The following is a 20,348-nucleotide window of genomic DNA, read 5'->3' on the forward strand; positions in this document are numbered from 1 at the left end:
AAAAAAAAAAAAAAAAAAAAAAAAAGCTACCAATTTTTATTTAGTTATTTATTTTCAATCAAACCATATTTTACTTGGAAAATACTCAACAGCATCTGAACTGCCCTGCTTCTAGGAGTACTGCTGAAAACCTTTCTCAAAGACCTCCAGCTAAGCTCTCTAGTTCTGCATAATTAATAATGCATTACCAGTGTAAACTGATAGGGAAATGCTTGTCCTTTCCACTGCAGTTTAATGCCACTATCTGAAAATCAAAATTACAATCTTAGAATGAGAAGATCACAGTTTCTGTGATCCTCAGCTTCCTGCCAGGAGTGACCGACATGTCGCTGCTTATTGCAGCCTTGTTGCAGCCACATCTTGGCCTGTTTTGCCAGCAGCTGCAGGCAGAGCACTTCATTGTCAGCTTTGTGGCAGCAGCAGTCCTGCTGCAGCAGTGTTTCCTTTCAGCAGCAGCTGCACAGCAGAACTCAAGCTCAGCCCAGCAGTCGGTGGCATGAGGTTCAGTGGTACCATCTCAGCCAAGTAAGGCTGAGGGCTATAGTTAACTTTTGGGACATCATTTTCTCCTCTCTTGGACTCCTCCACTTGCAGGCTCTACAGAGGGACTCTGACAGGCTGGATTGATGGGCCGAGACCAATGCGATGAAGTTCAAGAAGACCAAGTGCCCAGTCCTGCACTTTGGCCACAACAACCCATGTAATGCTGCACGTTGGGGGCAGAGTGGCTGGAAAGCTGTGTGGAGGAAAAGGATCTGTGGGGTGTTGGTCAGTGCTTGGCTGAACACGAGCTGACAGTGTGCCCAGGTGGCCAAGAAAGCCAGTGTCATCCTGGCTTGTGTCAGAAATAGCATAACCAGCAGCAGGAGGAACGTACTGTACTCAGCTGTACTGTACTCAGCTCTGGTGAGATTGCACCTTGAAGTGCTGTATTCAGTTTTCTACCCCTCACTATAGAAAAGTGAGGCCCTGGAGCGCATCCAGAGAAGTGCAACGAAGCTGGTAAGGGGTCTGGAGCACAAGCCTTACGGGGGGCGGCTGAGGGAGCTGGGATTGTTCAGTTTGGAGAAGAGGAGGCTCAAGAGTTACCTTATAGCTCTTTACTACTTGAAAGGAGGTTGTGGCAAGGTAGGGGTCAGCTTCTTCTCCCAGGTAACGGTGATAGGAAGAGAGGGAACAGCCTCAATTGCACCAGAGAACTTGAAAAATGTCTACTAGAGAGGTAGTGGAGTCAGCATCCCTGGAAATATTTGAGAATCATGTAGACGTACTTAGGCTGAGCAGCAGCATTTTGCTCCAATTTCTCAGCACCCTCTAGAGCAAACAAGTCTCTATCATTCATATTCCACTCCACTAACAACAAAGAACAAACTCTGTGCTTATTTACTCAATCAAAACACATTAACAAAACTTGAAAGGCTATAAAGAGAAAAAACTCTAAGAAAATTCTAAAATAAAAATTGCCTGTTCCAATCTGATTTAGATTGATCTCATATCTTACAATAACTGCTCAACAGGACAATATTTCTTCTACAGGTTATTAATCTCAGCTAGCACTGTTTATTCAACATGCATTTTTATGTGTCTCACTTAGTGTGTGGCAACAGACCATACTCAGTATGATCCAACACTAATCCTGTAAAGAGCAGTTTTGCTGGATATGCTTGCATGGTGCTCACCTTCCTTGTATTATTTTCATGCTACAGGTCAGAGAACTGTGTTAGCTTTGCCATTTCAGAAAACATTTACTAACTTTGCATGTTTAAGTGAAAACTAAGTTAAACTCTGGCAATGCATCCCTCAAGAGAGTTAAGCCCACATCACTTTCATCATCAACTTCTTGGCATAGAAACAGGTGCAATTACTTAGCAGAACTCCTTAAGTACCTTTGAGCTATGTTACATATACCCACAGATCTTAAAAAAGAAAAATAACAAAACAACTGGTGTAAATATTCAACATCTAAAAGCCAGTAAAATAAAATATTAGTGAAAAAATTCTTGGCAAATTTCAAAACTTCCCAGCAGATGGCATAAGCATTTCCCTAAAAACTGAGGGTCTCAGCAACACAGATCCTGTTACGTTACCAAGGTAACAAAAATGACATCTATTGAAACCAACCATGGCCCTTGTTACATGAATTTATCATTTTATACTACATACCTATTTCTAAGCTTTAAAAGCTGCATTCATTCAAAGCGAACAGAGACTAGTTAATAACTAAAAATGGTTGAATTTCTGTTTTAACAAAAAAAATATTTTTTAAATTGTTGAATTTTATGTGAAGTCACATAAATGCATGGAACTGAAAATGTTATTATTTTCTGGGCCGTTTTACTTAATTAGCTTTATTGAACTTAATAAATACACTCCTGGATTATTGTGTTTTTCTTCCTAGAGATGGCTGAAGCTGCTAGAGTCTCACAGAGAGAAGAGAAGCCTCACGCAAAGAAAAAAGTATCTAAATAGGTGAAGAAAAAACTGTCTTAGTACCCAGCACTGGCACTAGAGAAACCCAGCAGGAAGGCTGGGCTTCCTCATGGGAACAAGAGTGCTGTCTATAATACCTCTATAGTTTGTAGATAAGTGGTGAAACAACATTTAAACATAACTATTATATATAAATCAGAGAGCTCATGCTTGTATCATGATATTATTGGCCACAGATGTACTTCTACTTCATAATCTAGTGGCTTTCCTATCTATTTAGATGCACAGGAGAGTGGTCCATGTAACATCAACACTCTGTAGTCTAAAAGTGGTTAAGCTTAGATTTGTCCTGTTTAAACTCACCCAGACGGTGGCTGAAGACTCTGAACAGTTCTGCTCTGCATTCTGATCAAGCTTGGTAAATTGTTAACATTCTTCCCACTTCATTGTGCTGGCTCTCAATTTTCTGTTATGGACAAATATTTTCTCTCTTCTTAAAGTGCTTTTATCCAAGCTGCTGTATGACACTCTGTAAGTAGAAGAGTTGTCCTCCTTGTTAGATGGAACTACTAGGCACTTAGTTCATGTCCTGGTCAGTAAAAGAACACACTGTAATTTTGTTCTCTGCAGAGCTGACAGCTGCTCTAGGCACAGTTCCACAGGACTGCAGTGAGCATTCTGCTGCTCCTCTTGGATTTCCTGTCCCTATGGGAATGCCCTTAAAGCAGTCATGTAATGCATGATTCCATCTCTTTTGCTGTTCTAAGCACTTGTAGCATTGCTTGATTACTTTTTTTGCAAAGTGGAGCCTGTCTAGCAATTCTGTTGTATAAGCAAAAAACAGTTTAATGTTGCATCTCCGGAGCCCAGAGCTGATGCTGCTGAACTCTGCTCCAGCAGTTTGCTGGACACTGCTGTCTCTTGATGTTATGCTCATAGAGACTGCTGCTCAGGGAACTGCCTGCACCATTTCAGGAAGAAGAGTGAGTTGAAAGCTTTCAGCAGATAACTGCATGTTGGATTTCTTTATTATCTAGTTTGAATGTGGTGAGACTTTAAATCAGTTCACAAATGCTGTTTCAATTATGCAGTATAGTGGAACAATTAAATTAGCTATGGCAGTATTTTAATTTTGTGTAGACTATTAAGCTCTCAGTTTGGTAAAACAGTAAAAAAAACCATAGTCACTGCTTGTGTATCTGAAACTTAATTAGTTCATTATGGGGACCTCTCTAGGCAGCATGATAAATTGACCATATCAAAATTACAGAGCTCAGAAATTGAAGGCTGCAACTCTTAAGAGGCCTAGTCCTGAAATGTTTTAAATCCCCACATTTACAGTAGGATTTATGTGTGGTGTCAGATCCTTTTGAATATTCCACAACAATCTATATTCCCAGGGGCAAAAAAAAAAAAAAATTACTGAGAGGCTTAGAAATAGAGATATTTTAATAGACTGTCACGTGCTACGTGTACGGGACCTTTGTGTGTGAATGGTTTCTATACCAGCTAGAAAGGTTCTGAAATGAAAAACTACTTTTCAGATGTACAGCCCAGGTACTCCCTGAGAGCCTCCTTCTATGCTGTGTTCTGTGCAGAACAGACTGCAGTAACGCACATTCATTGTCCATGCTGCAGTGCACACAGGATGAGTTCTCCTGCCAGGAGGGGCTGTACTGCAGCATGGCACTCGCCCAGCAATCAGTGCATTGAAGCTGACCTTTCCGTAAGCATTACATCAATGAGAGGGTGCAAGATGTGACGTTCAACTTACTTTCATATGGCCTCTGGTTGACCTCATCCCTTATTCTCCTTTACACAAGCAGCTTCTGTTGACTGGATGGGAACATGCTGCATAGCTCTGGGTACCTCCTCACTGACCTCCCACGAGAGCTGCGTTAGTGATGAGGAGGTAACATAGGGATCAGGGGGCGTATGTTCTGCTAGCAGTTCTGTCAGCTCACAGACTCACCTTCAGATCTGGATGCGGAGGCTACTTGAGCTGTGCTTCAAGCATACATATTTCAATAATACCATATTAAATGACCACTGCTGGTTGAAGCGTATAATATATCCCAACTTCTGCTTATCTCTAATTACCCTGATTTTATTGGCAATATTTTGAATGGGCAGATGGCTGTGCTAGCTGCAAAGCATTTATTAGTGAGAAATGCAAAAGCAGTACTCCAGGGAGAGATTTGCTGAGAAAGCATGTTTGCATTTAAACACATTAACTAAGAGGAGAGGCCACATCTTTCAGATGAGAGAAATGGTCTATCTTTCATTACATAAACAATACTGCATACAACGAGGCCCACTTTCATCATCCAGAATCATTAGTGATTACAGATTAGTGATGACAAATGTCTTAGAAACGGATTTCCCAGCATGATTTAATGCAAGCTTACCACTGCATTTCCTTTGAGGGATGCTGCTCCATGGGTTAAACCTTTCAGCCAGCATCTGTGGGTGGGCACACTGCATTGGAGGACATCTCTGTGGCCTTGAAACTCAACCTCCGTGAGGACGTAGAACTGCAGCTGTGGTGTCACAACATCCAAAGAAAAACTACAAACCAAAATTTGCATGCTGTGATACAATTCAAACTGTCTGTGCTTGTCTGCCAGATGGGCACTGGGGCAGTTAGCTCTCCACAACATTCCCTTCAGCACAGACATTGTGCTTCTTGTTATACTTTCATCTCAGCAGCATTTATTTTTAGCATTGCTGCTGGCTGTACTGTGATTAACATCACTCCATGAAAGCCACTATATGTGGCTTTGGTAAGACATCATTTTTGTAGGTAGGATCCTGTAAAAACTAACTGGTACTGTAAAGTACTCTTAGATCTTTACATGGAGAGTATTTATGAACAGGTTAAATGATGTAGGTGTTTGTACGGCATGCAAGAATTCAGCATCCTCTTTCATAGCTACACTTGCTCTTACTTAGGTTGTTTCTTTTCATGCTACAAAAACACTTCCTCATCCAGTCTCTTTTTTTTTTGTTCCCCCACATGTAGATGAGAGAATACCTGAGCAGTTTACAGATACTAAGCATTTACAGACAGATGACATAAAAAAATACCTCTTTGCCACCAAACATAAGAAGCAGCCTGACTAATACTGTTGTACTGGGCTGGCTGATCAGCATTTAAGCGAAATGAGTTCCTGAAGTAGAACTGATTTGGTGTGTCCTTGTGTTGTCAGTGCAGTTTCTTTGATTAAGTGAAACGCCTCAGAAATACTGTACATAAAAGAAAATCCATGCCTTAAATTTTATCAGAAACATCAACAAAAAACAACTGGAAGACAACTGAGATGTCCTTACCAGAATTTGCCATCCACTTACGGTCCAAGAAAAGGTCATTTTTTGAAAACGTTTCAGAGCAGAAAACTTGCTCAAGAATACTAAGGTAGTTGCAACATTTGAGCTACTAGTTAGTCTCATTTCTGTCCTGAGGGAGGAAATACACCCATGGCAGCCGGCATAGAGAAAAGAAACTAAGTATTTGATTTTACTCTGGGTGTTTTCCATGCAAAAAAAAAAAAAAAAAAAAAAAAAAAAAAAAAAAAAAAAAAAAAAAAGGTCAGGCATTAATTAAAAACGTAATCTCATCACAGGTAAAAATGTCTTCACACCACATTCATGCCTGTAACATACTTTAACCCATACTGTATTAACTTGCCCTTAATTCTTGTTATATTTACCCTTAATAAAAAGCATGGGACATGGATACGTGCCACAAAACCCAACCTCTCTCTTGACTACTCAGCCTAACGGTTATATAACACAATATTTTCTGACCTTGCATAAAATTAGACACACCACTCAGTATAAATAAACTACAGGATACGTTCTCAGCTAGCCCACAGTATTTCATTGGTTTTGAACGACACTTTACTAAATAAGATTAAAAGAAAAAAGATAATGATAACTTAATGGGAAAAATATTTTTACATATGCAGTGCAAAAACAGTCATTATTACATACTTATGGTTTTTAACATTTAGAAAGTCTTAAATACGTAATCTAACAGTGACTTGGAGAACCATGAGTCTTGATATGTTGTTTGGGCAAAAATGCTGTGCATCATTCCCCTCAGAACAGATTTTGTAGCAGCAGTGCTGCTGGGAGCAGCTTTCTGTGGGCAACTCTTCAGCTGAGTCAGGCTGAAATCCTGTCGATAACTTCCTACGCTGTCTCCCTTCACCACACCACCACGCCTACGTGTTTGTGGTGAAGGACTATCATCTGTCTCTTGATCAGATTAAATTTAAGTATAAAGTTAACTTCCATGCTCAAGGAATAGTTTTTCTGCCCAGTTAGATGCAAAGAAGAGAGAAGCAGACTGGCAGTGCTGCCTCAGCCCTCTTGAGCTCTCCTTTCTTCTCAAAGGTTTCTTGTTTGTTTAACCAATTAAATAACAACATGCAACTTTTCACATTTCACTTACAGCACTTTTGCTGAGCAAGTCACTGAAGAGAGGCTGGCTTGGCAAGGTATTCAGCGACAAAACACAGATCCCATCCACAGAAATGTGAAATCTGAACTATTCTTCTAAAAGAATCCTATCACTGAATTAGCTCTGGGTGCAACCAGGCTTAGAACATGTATGGTTTGGATGACATCAGTTATACATTCTAGTGACAAGAAAAAAAAAAAAAATCATTAAAAAAAATCTTTTCCCTTCTTTGCTGCTTCCAGGCAGGCAGCCTACCAGAATGCTTCAACACTTGCTCTCAGGAAACAACAAAAAAACCTTAGCTTCTCCTCCAAAACAAATAGTTGCTTTCAAAATGAAACGTAATTGATCTAAGGGCTGAACAACAGACAGGAACACATAATGAAAAATCTCACACAGTACTGTTTTTTCCAAGGAGATGCCAGAATGGGTAGGTGTCTAGTAACTTCTTTTCTCTCCTCTATTTCCACACGTCTTTTTTCAATTCTATTAGAGAACACCACGAACCCATTTCCTCTACTCCCTCTCACACAACTTGAGAAACATACTTCGAGCTCCCTTTAATCACAAGGTGCAAGCTGACAAGACAAAAGTCAAAGGGCTCTTACCAGCTGTAGCGTAAAGATAAAACTGGGAACTGACAAACGGAAAATTATCTTCTTGGAGACTGCGGTTGGTAACTCTTGCCAGATTTAAAGAAACAGAGTTATGTGGCACAAGCTGCTTCAGTGCTATTGGTGCTGCTGCCACCTGCCTCTGCAAAATCAACCTGCACAACATATATTCAGGATTGTTACAATTAATAGTTTGCTTACCTGCTTACAAACAAGTCATTTGAAAGTCGTACTCCAAGGTGTTTCTTATGTCAATAATCAGAACGCAGATCACAGCAGCTTAAACAGTGTACATTGAGATTTATTAGAACAAGCACTAATAGCAGCAGTGTACAGAGTGATGGAGACAATGTACTGTATGCATTGAACAATAATAATTATACAATTGCACTTCTTCAGAGATCTGTTAGAAAATGCTTTTCAGTAAACAGTTTCCCAAATCTAGCATTGTTTGGATTTGCCTCTGAGGAAAAAAATACAAAAAATATGCTTTTTTTGGTAAGGCATTAGCAACATTCATTGGCAGGCTAAACAAGTCATTTGTACATGCATTATCCAATTACAATGCAACAGGTAAAAGAGCATCATGTTTCCTCAAAATCTAGAAATGCGTGTGTGTCTTGGACATGATATACTGGTAAACCCGGTTCAGATGGAGGAAACAGATGACATCTTTTGTTACATTTTAGAGCATAACATAAACTACAGCATAGCCAAGTTCACTTTTATTTCCTACCGGAAGCTGTAGAACTTTCCTCAGTTGGAGTTGATATCATGGGTATTGTCTATACCACGTAAACCACTGGAGTGAACTCCCAATTAAATTCTCTTGTTTACTATTGTCCCATCATCCCTTCCCTGAATCACATGGCAAACAGATGCTCCTGTTGCCAAGGAATCGCCACCAACACCCACTGCTGCATGAGCCTGTAATTTATTGCACAAGAGGTAGTCAGCACGAGGCCTCATCTGCATTCAGACATATTATAACAGCATGATCAAAACCAACTCACAAGTACAAAGACACAGGGCAAGTGCGTTGCAGCTGCACTACATGGGAACTTAAAACTGCCATCTCACTGCTCCTTCAAAGGTCAAACCTACTTGCTAGCCAGAAAGTTGCTAGAGAACTCAGTATACTAAACAAATAGCAATTTTAACTGATGTGCTAAAGCCTAATAGGAGAGGAAGGGAGGCACTTTCTCATGTTCATGCCTTCCATGGGCTGAGACTGGAAACATGCTATTAGTTAGACACCCCTTCTCCACAGGTCAGAGAAAGTAGCCTTTCCCTACAACCAGCATGCAGTACCAGCAGCCCCCGCTCCAGGCTGGCACCAGCCTGTGGAGCACAGGCAAACGGAAAGGAATCACAAATATTCCTACAATTCAGCTTGCCAGAGTGAAACATAACATGATGAATTGTCATTGATCTGATCTCCTGCTCTTTCTCTCAAATGTCATACATAATTGATCTATGCAGAGACACATAATTGACTGATCCTTAAACACTGCACCAAAACGTGGTTCCAAAACACAGTTGAGTCAAAATAAAGTTAAATATATTGCTCTGATTGGCAAGCAGTCAAACCAGCTGCATTTCACACATTGATCTTTCATGAGACAGTGCACACATTCAAAATTACGCTGAACACTCAGGCTTGACTATATAGTAGGCATGACACCGCAATACATTTGAGCAGCTGGACCATCCACTCCTCTAGAAGTTCACTGAGGTCCATAGAATACCAATAGGAGCTCAGCCTCATCTGCACATATGCTTATTTGTCTGAGCACATAGGAATTAAAAATTAAGTGCTACAAAACCTGGTGTAGCCAGGTATGTTGTTTTGATTTCTTTCTGATGAGCCTTTTATTTAAACTTCTGCATCTACATCTTTCTAACTGAATTCAGTGAGACCACTTGCAAGGTGTACCTTAGGGACACACCGATGCCTGCTCAGTCCAAGAAGGTGAAGCTAAAAAAATTCTGGCATGCACATTACTGTTTAACTCTTGCATGTGAAATCAAAGTCTATTCAAATTATATCTTATCTATATTATTTCTCAATTGTTGGTGCTTGATAAATTTAAGTGCTTTTATAGGCATAATCACAGTCAGTATTTGGAGAACAGAATTAAGAAGATGTAAAGAATCATCATTCTGAAAGATCTCCCAAAATTGCAAATTATCAAGAACAAATGAAGACGTATTTGCAGGATGGCAGTCAAGGATTTAAAAAGAAATAAATAAATTACTGAATGTATGATGAAGGACTACATTTAAAGTCTTAAAAATTGCAAGACTTTAAGTAGCTTTTACAGCTTTCAACATAAAGATTCACACTTCAATTTTCTGAGTAATTTCAAAATTGCAGTACTGACTTCCTTTCCCCACTATCTTTTTCTCCTTCATCTCCTTATAGAAGTGAACTTCTCAGCAAAAAATGAGGCGTGGTTTAACACTGCATTGCTCAAAAGTAGTGCTTTCTGCAACAATTTTGTAGCTGGAAGCACAAATACTTCTTGCTTTCTTTATTTTTTTTTTTTTTTTTTTTTTTCTTTTTTTTTTTTTTTTTTTTTCCTCACGTAACACTTCTCTATTCCTTTCAAACAACAAATTTTTGTCTGGTGCATCAAGGTACACAGACCCTTCGCAGTTACAGTCGAGTCAAAATAAAGTCACAGTCTGCAGTACTTAAATATAGCAATGACTCTGTATGTTGGGTTTCCTAGAAAGCAACGATTTGCCTTTAAAATTCATCTTAAAAAAAAAAAATTCTGAAAACATTTCTAACTAGCACAACAGTTTAACCACAGTAGAAAGACTCCAAGGACATCTGTTCACAAGGATATTACATAAAGGTGTAAAAAAAAAAAAAAAAAAAAAAAAAAAAAAAGTTTTTTTTTTCCTCAAATAGGTGCAGGGATATGGAAATTTAGCAAATAATGCCCTTTTAGCTATTCTTTTTACATTTTTGTTCACTGTTGCTGGGCTGCTTCCCATTTGAAAGTAAATGCTGCTAAGAGTAATGAAGCTCAGAAAGCAATGTGAAATTGGCAGCTAATCTAATCCTTACTTCTCTAATGGCATTCTCAGTGTGAGCAATCTGCAAGTACTGGAATTCATTACAGCAAAAAAGTGCTATGTTATTTCCAATTTGTATCAACTGTGGAAAACAATGAGAGAAAACACACAGTTCTCTGTTGAAATGCTAAGAAATTATAATTATAATCATACAAAGGGCAATCGACACAGACCCAAATAAGAAAGCTTGCTACTGGTTACAACAAAGCAGATATACCTAATCTCCTAATACAGAACTATCATCATGATCTCTCTGGATGCCACAGTAATTTAATGTCTTCTCATAGGCTAAGCAAAGCATCTGCTCCAGTCAACTAGTAGTAACTGTTAAAGAGCAAGAAGTTCCTTACACATTTTACTGAAGGAAAATAATTCAGACATCAAATGCTAACACCTTGCTTTCTCACTTACTACAGATACAAGTCAATACACAAAGGAAGATTCTCATCCAGAAAAACCACTAACATTTCTTTTTGGTCCAAGCAAAATCTTAGTGGAAAAGTAAAAGACCTGAACAAAATACATGCGAGAAGAACCATCCTTTGTCTGTGGAGCTGCAAACACCATCTCATTTTCAAAACTCAAACCTGATATGCAATTAGTCATTGGTAAGGAATAAATGTTTGAAAATAATTAGTCGACAAAAAGAACAGAGCTTTTGTTAATTATAGCAAAAGCTTAACTAAGCTATTAATTGCAATCTTTGCATTTACGCCTGCATACCAGAATACATTCTTCAACATTTCTCAGTTCCTAGTCATGTCTTAGTTGAGACTCAGCTGAATATAAAATTTATTCTGATGTGAATTTCTTATGATAAATGCAAGCCTCCAATGAATACCATCCACATTTCTTTGAAGAACAGAATACACCTAATTTCTAACCTTATGTTAGAATGATAATCTTCACCTTTAAGATGGGTGAAAATGCAGATTTTAAATTTTTATGTACCATTTCATTATTGGTGATTTGATCTCCAAATATGTATGTTAAATATTTCACAAATACAATGATAATTTTGCATCACTTGATTTATTCAACATAGTTAAGAAACGTATCCTGAATTCTCCTTCACCCACAAAATACTGATGGGTTAATCTAAACTGAACTTTTAAAATGCTATTGTAATATCCCTTGTTGAAGTAAATTTACAAAAGGTAGAGGACTATGAGATAAAGGAACAGACAATTACGAGAAAAGAAATCTGAATTTCCAGTCCGACTGCTTCTGACTGTTCTCAGAGGACATGAGAAACCAGCCCAACAGACTCCAGCTGCCAGAAATGCAATCACAAATAGTAAAGCAGTTCCAGAAAAAAGATGTTGCATTTGTGGCTAAACTGACTGGCACAAGGAAGAATTGCTCTGTTTGAATATTTGTATAACGCTTTTATCATGAGGATGCCTAGAGTACAAACAATTAAATCATCCACCTCCACCATTTTGAAAGACTGCTTACCTCTTCCCATTTTGCGTTCCTAATAGTTTGTGACAGCAAGATTATAGCTTAGCATAAGATATGCCTCATCCATGAACACAGATCATTAAATTAGCAGTAAACATGGAAATGTTTTTGTCAGTGTTTCATGGGAGACAACATGTGGTTCATGGCTCCAAGGATATGAATAGGTATCCTTACTATTCATAGTTCAGGACAGAATATATTACACACTGCTGAGTGGTATATATATCTCAACTTTTTGATTTCTGTATTTATAAAATCTCTAACTCTTTTGTCCATGTTACCAATATCACTTCAGACAAATATTGTCTACAGTCATTTTTATTTATAAATGGAATAAAATTTCTTTTTACCTTCAGAATCAATTCTGAACAAATGTCACCAATCCCCCCTTTTCTCATACTGTCATGGAACACTAGAAAGAGAAATGGTATTAACAACCTGCCTGAAACAGATTTAACAGCTGCTATGACATTTTAATCTGCAGATGCTTGAATTTTTTCTGTTCTGCTACAAGGATGCCGCTGACAGAACTGATGTCTCTGGCTCCACTGCTCTCCATTATAGTCTCTCCCTTCTGAAGTTTGTCAGAGATCAAAAGGGGAAAAAGACATAGTGGGTTTAATATTAGAAAAAAAACCTGACAAAAGAGGGATGTACATATATATAAAACACCTAAGGATCAATTTCTGACGCTTTTTAAACTTGCAAGATGCCATATAGAAATTCCCCTAAGGAGGTTTTTATAAAGAGGCTCCTCAAGTCAGTGGAAGAAGGATGGAACGTACACCAAGATACTCAACAAAAGGTTCTATATGCTCAAGTTTAAAGAACTTTTGTGATTAGACCCTTTACACTGCATAATACAAAAAATAAAATCAACTGCTGTAAATAAGCCTTTTCTTTGTTTTAACTTAATGAGATTTATAACATTCCTGTGGTGCCATACCCTGTTCTGAGGGAGTGTAAAGAGATTTTAGGGAGATATTCTCCTTATTAATAATCAAATTTTAATTAGCACCGTCTAGATTCTTCTCTCTAAAACAAAACAAAAAACAATTAAACAGGAACAAAAACGAACAGGAAAGAACACATCCTTTCTCCATGAAAGACTTATCTTCTGAGTGATACCAGAATCATAATAAAACTAATCAGGATTGACGAAGTAGAAAGTACAGAAATACAGAAATAGTTTTATACTGAATGTTCCCTTAGAATTTTGAGCAGATTAACAACAACAAAAAAAATAGTTGCAACTGTATCTCTGACCACCTTGACCCCCAGCAATATATGTTCAATTTTGAGGAGCGTTACTTAATGACATCCAAGATGAAAATGCTAGATACCAGCCCCAATAGCTCCTCAGATAAGTAGTTAAGACATACCAATCTTTTAGCCTTCTCCAAGGAGTCTGTATAATACATGCTGACAGGTGAGGACGTTCCAGCATTTGTTTTTTGTTCCACACAATTCTGTGAATATCTTTTTCCCATAGCTGAACCAAACTCTCTTCAATATAACCCCTCAATTTCAGCATATGAATAAAAATACCCTTTTTCTTTAGATTCAATCTAAAAATTCTTCATTTGCTTTCATTTTGCAAATCCAGAATTAGTAGGGACAACTACAATAGAGTTAATTCCTCAGACTATTGCAGCCAACGGCATTTAAAACAGTCAGTGCCCATCTATGCAGCAAACAATTCAAAATCGTATAAAACAAAGGCAACATACTAACCAAGCTTTGATAGCTAAAGGAAGGGGTTTTTTTTAAACTCGCAAAAGAAAACCCAGAATATCCAGCCCTCTCAGTTATTGTGCATTTGCAAGTGAAGCTCTCCTTCCTCCCAAACTATCCTAAAAATCCAATTTTGGGTTGGGGAAAGGAATGCAATGAGCAGGAATGCATGGCTGGGGTGCAAATCCTCACATGGAAGGGCAGGATCAATGCTGGTAACATGTATGTCCTGCAGCACTTCACATCTGCCTGGCACCTACTGTTCAAGCAAAACTCACAAATGTCATAAATGCTCATTCAGATTCAGAAGTTCAAAATTAGGGGGGAAAAAATGATACAAAAAGGTGTGACTGTATTTTTAAGATGACCAGAGTATTATAGAACGATCTAACACAAAAAATATTTACTTCATGCAACCTGCATCTAAAATTAGAATGAGCGCTGATGTGACATTTTAATCACAGTGATACTATGAAAATCAACTCATATACAAATGTTATTTCCAGCAAGGTAACAGTTTCTAATAAGCAGGAAAATCTGCTATCTTGTTAATATGCATCTAATATAGGAATGTAGTTATTGAAGTCTTTGTAAGATCACACAGCTTTTGATGGACATAGCTATCGCTGCCCTATCATATCCACAGTATCAGAACAAGGAAGAAAATGAAGTACACTTTAAAGTATTAATTGACAGTACATTTCACTACTGCAGAACTGAAGCTTAAGGGCTGATTACTTTACACAGAAGTATTTAAAGAAAACAAGAGAAAAAGCAAGGGAAACATCTTTATATTGAAAGTTGAACTCCTGTTTCTAAAATGTGAAATGATTGACATTGATTTTCATCACAAACCAAATCTGTAGCAATTAAATCTGCCGAGCAGGTAAGTACCTTTTATGCCCTTGTAAAGGAAATATTGCCCGGCTGAATGGAACAAGGTGGGCTGGAAACTGCCCAAATCCTCAGGCTTGAAGGGACCAACCAGCGGCTAAGACCCTGCTGGCAGCCTGCAAAGAAGGGTCAGTTTGCAGTGCACATAGATGAATATCTCATCATCGACCTGGGCAAAGAAACATACCACAACCCAACACGTTGTCACAGTGTCCAATCAAGTTTGCAGGAAAAATTAGATTTTTTTCACAGAGCACAGAGAATTCTGTACTGTAGGAAACAGCTTATGGCACACCTGCTGGCACTGTTAGGATTCTGATAAAGACAGAAAAAATCCTGCAACGCTTTGTAATTCCTCTAGTTACTAGTTAACTAGTTTAACATTCAGTTAAATTAATACTCCATAGGTTCAAAGAGTGCCTTCAATAGAAAGATTTAGTGTACCATTTTTTTAACTCTAAAAAATTGAATGCTAATTTTCTTACAATGAGTATCAGATAAACAATTGCAAAAGAATAATTAAGTGATAGCATCTTCAGTGTTAACCAAGTTTGCATTGCAAGGAATGGTATTCATGAAACACTATCAGAACACCATAAAATTAAATACCTTTTTCTTTTTTAATTTAAATACAGAAAAAACTCAAAAAACAAAAGAGGACGTAAGTTCTGTCCCTCAAATATACCTGCAGATATGCATACATAATACTTTCCAATGCTGCAGCAAACTGCACACTGAGACTGAAGCATGAGATGGGCAAATGCTTAATAGTATATTTCATTTTAAAAAGTGATCCAGTATAATCAATCACTATTTTGCACATAGCGTGCCAATTTGTTTTGTAGTATAACACCATTAGAGCAAGTATGTTGAAGTCAAACAAATACAATTAAAAAAACCCAAACCTTTATATATCTTAATTTTTTTGTAATAACAAATGTAGAACTCAAAAAAGAAGAAATCCAGTTCTGCTGAAGTAAAAAAAAAAATTACATCATTCATTAATTATAATTTTTCTTTGGAAGAAATCCCGGTAATCTGCAGGTTTTTTTTTTTTACACCAAGTATTCATAATTCTTTAAAATTCAACTTAATATTTTATTCAGGTTTCCATATTTCTTCCTGGTAAGATGAAGAAACTGGGATTCATTAGTAGCCAATTGTTCTGCTTTATAAACAAAGGGAAGAACTAAACGCATATTAAGTAATCAAACTGATGTCAGCTCTGCAAAAGCAAGAGGCAGGGGGAGGAACAGGTACGTATTGTATTGCACTGACAGCTGTCCTTGTAGCATTTCTGGTAGTCACATAGTAAGCAAATTTTTTTTTTTTAGGTCTCATTATTGGAATCAATTTTAAATAGGAAAAATTGTATGCATTATGTATGCTGTTTACATGCAGAAAGTAATAGAGTCTATTTATGAAATCTAACCTGGCATCAGTAAGTGGATGTGTAATACACATATAAATGAAAAACTAGATCATACCATATGGAATGCACGTTTTACCAAATAAAATTATGCTTTTTCTTTTAAAATCTGCCCTACTACTGTTCAGTGTTTCAGAGATTTTCATTCAGAAAGTGCCAAACCATCTCCTACATATATTTACTGAGGCTTACCAATATGTAAGAGTCTTGGTTCTTAATCAAAAATATAGAATCACTTTCAGAAAAACTGTAAAATATAATTTTGCACAAAAGCTATTTTGGCAACACGAGTAGCAGAAGGTAGCTACAAAGCACAGGAGCTTCTGCCCTACTCTCAAATATAAATTTAGATGCAATAAGTGGCTGGGGAAAGAACAGAGCCAGTAAACAGCATGTGTGGAAAAAACTATCACATTTCATTTATGGTACGATCCAACCTCTGGAGCGAAGCCAGAGACTTTCCCATGAAATCTTTCTGTGCTTTAACACTGCAAAGCTTCAGGGAATCCTAATTGCATAAGCAATTATAGGGAAATGAATTTGCTGCAAGACCATGCTCGCTCAGTGGTAAAAGCAACAAATGCATCTCAACATTAGCCACTTAAAATATGAATTTTCTGACTAGCCACTCATATGCATTTACCAAAATAGCCTCAATTTTAACTCGTTAGCAGCTTCTTTTTAGTCTGATTATACAGTCAGCTCCCAATAGCTAAAGCATGTACAGTAGATCTTGTTCCTCTGAAATACAGTTAGATGTTTGGCTGTCTTTTGATTTTAAATAATACAGGTTCTCCAATATTTGTATCACGATAAAATCCTAGTGCTTTAAAAATCTGACCTTCGCACAAGCCTAAGCATATATATTTTAAAATGACTTACTGTACATCTTGGTATTTTCTTTAAGGCATGAACAATGGCATATGAATGGGAACAGCTTTCAGAAAAGCATGTTTTGACAAGGCCCAGTCCAAGCACAGGACACCAAAGGACTAACCCGAAGCCAGAAATGACAGTGTGATGACTCAAAAGATTTTAACAAAAATAGTTGAAACAAAATGGATTTTTTTCTGTTTTTCTTCCTTTTTTTCTTTTAATTTAAATTACATTACTCTTAATGTCTGTTTAAAGCACCAATTGCAGTTTTGTATTTACCGCCTCCTCCAAGTGACTTTGGATAACTCATCTGCTTCTCTTCTGAATTTTCATTGTATGAAACTTCAAAAGGTTTTTATTTGTTCCTTTTTCTTTTTTTTTTTTTAATGGCTGCTGCAAAATTAAAAAGATCCAGAAGTGGTCAGGGGCCTGGTCTAATGCACTTTCAAAAGTCCATTATAAAGATGAAAATAAATGCAAATGATAGGTTTTTCCATAGACCCACAAACCACACTTATCTATAAGAAACATATTGTGCATAGTTATTTTTTTCTTCAGAGAGTTGATATGTTTACTAGATCTACATTCTCAGTTTACCAGAGTACAGGAATTTCTACTTTACTAAATCCCGGATCCTTTCGCAGTTCCCAGTAGGTTTCATTGGTAACCCAGGCTTCTCTTTGATTAGCATCAATAACTTTTCTATAGAAGAAAAAAAGAGAGGGAAGTCTGATATCAAATTTCTTCTCCTATACAATATGCAATCAATACCATATCTCTCTGATCTAACCATAACATTTCATTAATCACACATTAGGCCTTTTTCAGTCTCACCACTTCTGATTCTTCATGGTGTTTGGAATGGGTATCCATTGTTTCAAAAGACTGCTTAATTAAAAAAAACTCCCTAAAAGTTTAATTGTAATTGTGTATATATACATTTATATCTACATTATATACCCATGTGTGTGTACATACATTGTTTTTGTTTATTTACTTATTACTTTGTCTATGCAATGACTTACAATAACTTAGCTAAATCTTAGTTTCTAAGAGCTAACAATGATGAACGTTAACAGCTCCTAAAATGTTATACTTCTACCCCATTTTAAACTTCAAAAACTATTGGCTGTGCGGTGCAGTAATTCATTCAGTCACAGCACAGCAAAGGTTTACTACTGAAATGAAAAGACTCACTTAAAAAACTTGGGTACATATTCAATGTTGTTTTCTTCCATGTACCGCCTCCGACTTCTCTGGAGTTCTTCTATTCTTTGCTTCTCTGATGCTGCTGCTTCTATATTTCCTTCCTCTAGAAGCCTGTATGGATAACAGCTATCTTATAGCAATCATACTGTATCTGAACAAGGAATTTTCTAGGACTGTTCATCACAAAAGACTAGCGAAAATCATGCTCCTTGTCTTTGTTGTACCCTCTGTAAGATCTAATCAAAACCTCAGAAAATGGGAGTGACTGATACTCGACTCCCCAGTTGCAGGTAACTGCCTTCCAGCCTTAGGCATACATTATCTCTAGTTACTTCAGTGTATCACAAACATTGAAGTAGTATGAACTGAGAATTAGGAGGGAATTCCCATTGCCTCCATTCACAGCTGCAGGGCATGACATTTCAGAGCATGTAATTCCAGCCTGTTATGAAGAATACTACCTTCGACTAGAAGACCTGTACAGTATACTAAGCAGGTACCTTCGACTAGAAGGCTTGTACAGTATACTAAGCAGAATGCTTTCTATTTTCCTTTCCTTCAATTGAGTGAAGCAGAAATTTGACTTCACTACTGAGTACCTTCAGAGCTAGGAGAATTCTGCAAGTCCAGACTGTGCACAGACAAAAACCAATACTCAGCCAAATGCACCCTTAAAATCACCAAATATTAAGTGCGTAAATAAGCATTCTTGCCTTTGATCCGGCCTGAATCGTGCATCTGTTGTTGGAAGAAGATGTTTCAGTACAGGATCTAATTCATTGAGCTCAATAGCAAATCTTGTGAAGCCATAATACCGTTCATAGTTGGTTGGCATGGAGCCTGCATGTATATGCATGACAAAGAAAAACACGCTTTTTAAACTGCTAATATAAACATGCAAAATATTTATATATTTATTAAACTGTAAAAGCAAAAAAATATTAAAATACTTTACTCTTACACACAAAGTATCAAAAAGTATCAAAAGGCATTCTCTAGATAGATCAACATGCACTAAAATACTAATTTCAATTGCTTATCCTGTATAGGTTGTAATTACCTGCTAGTAGATTCAAAGCTTTCATGATCCTTCCTTTTTAAATAAAAATTACTGTTCAAGATTTCCAAGTGAAATAACTTCCTGTTCCCACACTTTTCAGATGCGTATACAAAAGCCAATCCTAGCTAAATTACTGTGTTAATTTTGGACCGTATACTCATGCAAAGTCTGACTGGGCACTGTCCTGAACCTTCAGCATTGACAGCCATCAGAGCATAGCAGGCACAAAACATTATTAATTATGACAGATTCTGGATAATCACTCTTCACATATGAAAAATACTACACGTGCAAAGGAAGAGTAATTCAATGGTAGAATTTCTAAGCAAGCAATAACGAAGCTGAATTCAGCTTCTGAAATCACAAGAGCTCACTATCTCGGAAGACAAATCCTTTAGTTTAACAGAAGACTAAATTTGGTAACATGGCCCTGCTCTCCTTGAGGAAGTAGTCATGCAGACCTAGATATCCAAATATTTTCTCAGTTTCATTTTTATGTTGTCTCCAGCACCCAAAAGGATTTCATCAGGAGTCAAACCAAGATGTAGACTGAGCCAAGTAGATTTCCATTTATCTTCATTATAAACACCTGTAAAATCTTGTTCACTTGTTTAGCCAAAAACGTATTTCCCCAGTAGCATTTCATGTACTTACAGTGATTGCTCAGAGTGCCTTACACAGTTTAGAAATATACCACGGTGCCTGCCAGAGTTTATCACAAGCTTCTTACCTGGCCTCCACACGCATTTGGCTGAAGGTGCTACACCACAATAAAGACCTTCGTGCCACTTTCCAAAGAGGCGATGCACTACCTTCCCTTCTTGATCTATCACAACTCCCTGGACTTCATTTACATTTGAATTCCAGTAGTTTACCTGCAAGTTTTATAAGGAATTACTACTCAGTTACCACATCACTCATTGTGCCAATTCCGACATTGCATGAATCTTAATGTGTCACCAACAGTCAAAATTTTACATAAGAATTGCTCACCAAGAATAATGGTATTCAAAATTTAAATGATTTGAATATTAACTGTGTTAGTGTATGGGAAACCTTGAATGACTCGATAACCGGTTTTGGTAT

At 37.3% G+C, this 20,348-nt stretch overlaps 1 protein-coding gene and 1 long non-coding RNA gene across 11 annotated transcripts in view; both read right to left on the minus strand.

The window, feature by feature from the left end:
* Window positions 1-1,098: 1,098 nt before the first annotated feature.
* On the minus strand, window positions 1,099-15,608 carry LOC122162073. Of its 4 annotated transcripts, none has more exons than XR_006169417.1 (6): window positions 13,007-15,608; window positions 12,411-12,472; window positions 6,887-7,788; window positions 4,839-5,952; window positions 2,794-2,959; window positions 1,099-1,240 (listed from the first exon to the last, which is right to left on the minus strand). It is a non-coding gene; the product is annotated as an uncharacterized LOC122162073 (long non-coding RNA). The 4 variants fall into 4 exon arrangements; XR_006169416.1 differs by having other exon boundaries at window positions 4,839-4,998; window positions 5,761-5,952; window positions 12,411-15,608; XR_006169415.1 differs by having other exon boundaries at window positions 6,887-7,664; window positions 12,411-15,608.
* Window positions 15,609-17,359: 1,751 nt separating this feature from the next.
* OSBPL6 (oxysterol binding protein like 6) overlaps window positions 17,360-20,348 on the minus strand; it is a 76,727-nt gene continuing 73,738 nt past the window's right edge. For all 7 annotated transcript variants that reach the window (XM_042822220.1, XM_042822218.1, XM_042822219.1 and 4 more), the window contains 4 exons: window positions 19,993-20,137; window positions 18,916-19,042; window positions 18,191-18,313; window positions 17,360-17,695 (listed from right to left, as the gene is read on the minus strand). In XM_042822220.1, the coding sequence (XP_042678154.1) occupies window positions 17,587-17,695; window positions 18,191-18,313; window positions 18,916-19,042; window positions 19,993-20,137 (504 nt within the window). In that variant the 3' untranslated portion in view covers window positions 17,360-17,586. The remainder of the gene's footprint in view (window positions 17,696-18,190; window positions 18,314-18,915; window positions 19,043-19,992; window positions 20,138-20,348) is intronic.

The sequence above is a fragment of the Centrocercus urophasianus genome, unplaced genomic scaffold, assembly GCF_019232065.1.
Source record: "Centrocercus urophasianus isolate 14NV4802_14NV808 unplaced genomic scaffold, USGS_Curo_1.0 seq_20, whole genome shotgun sequence".
Taxonomy (NCBI): Eukaryota; Metazoa; Chordata; class Aves; order Galliformes; family Phasianidae; genus Centrocercus; species Centrocercus urophasianus.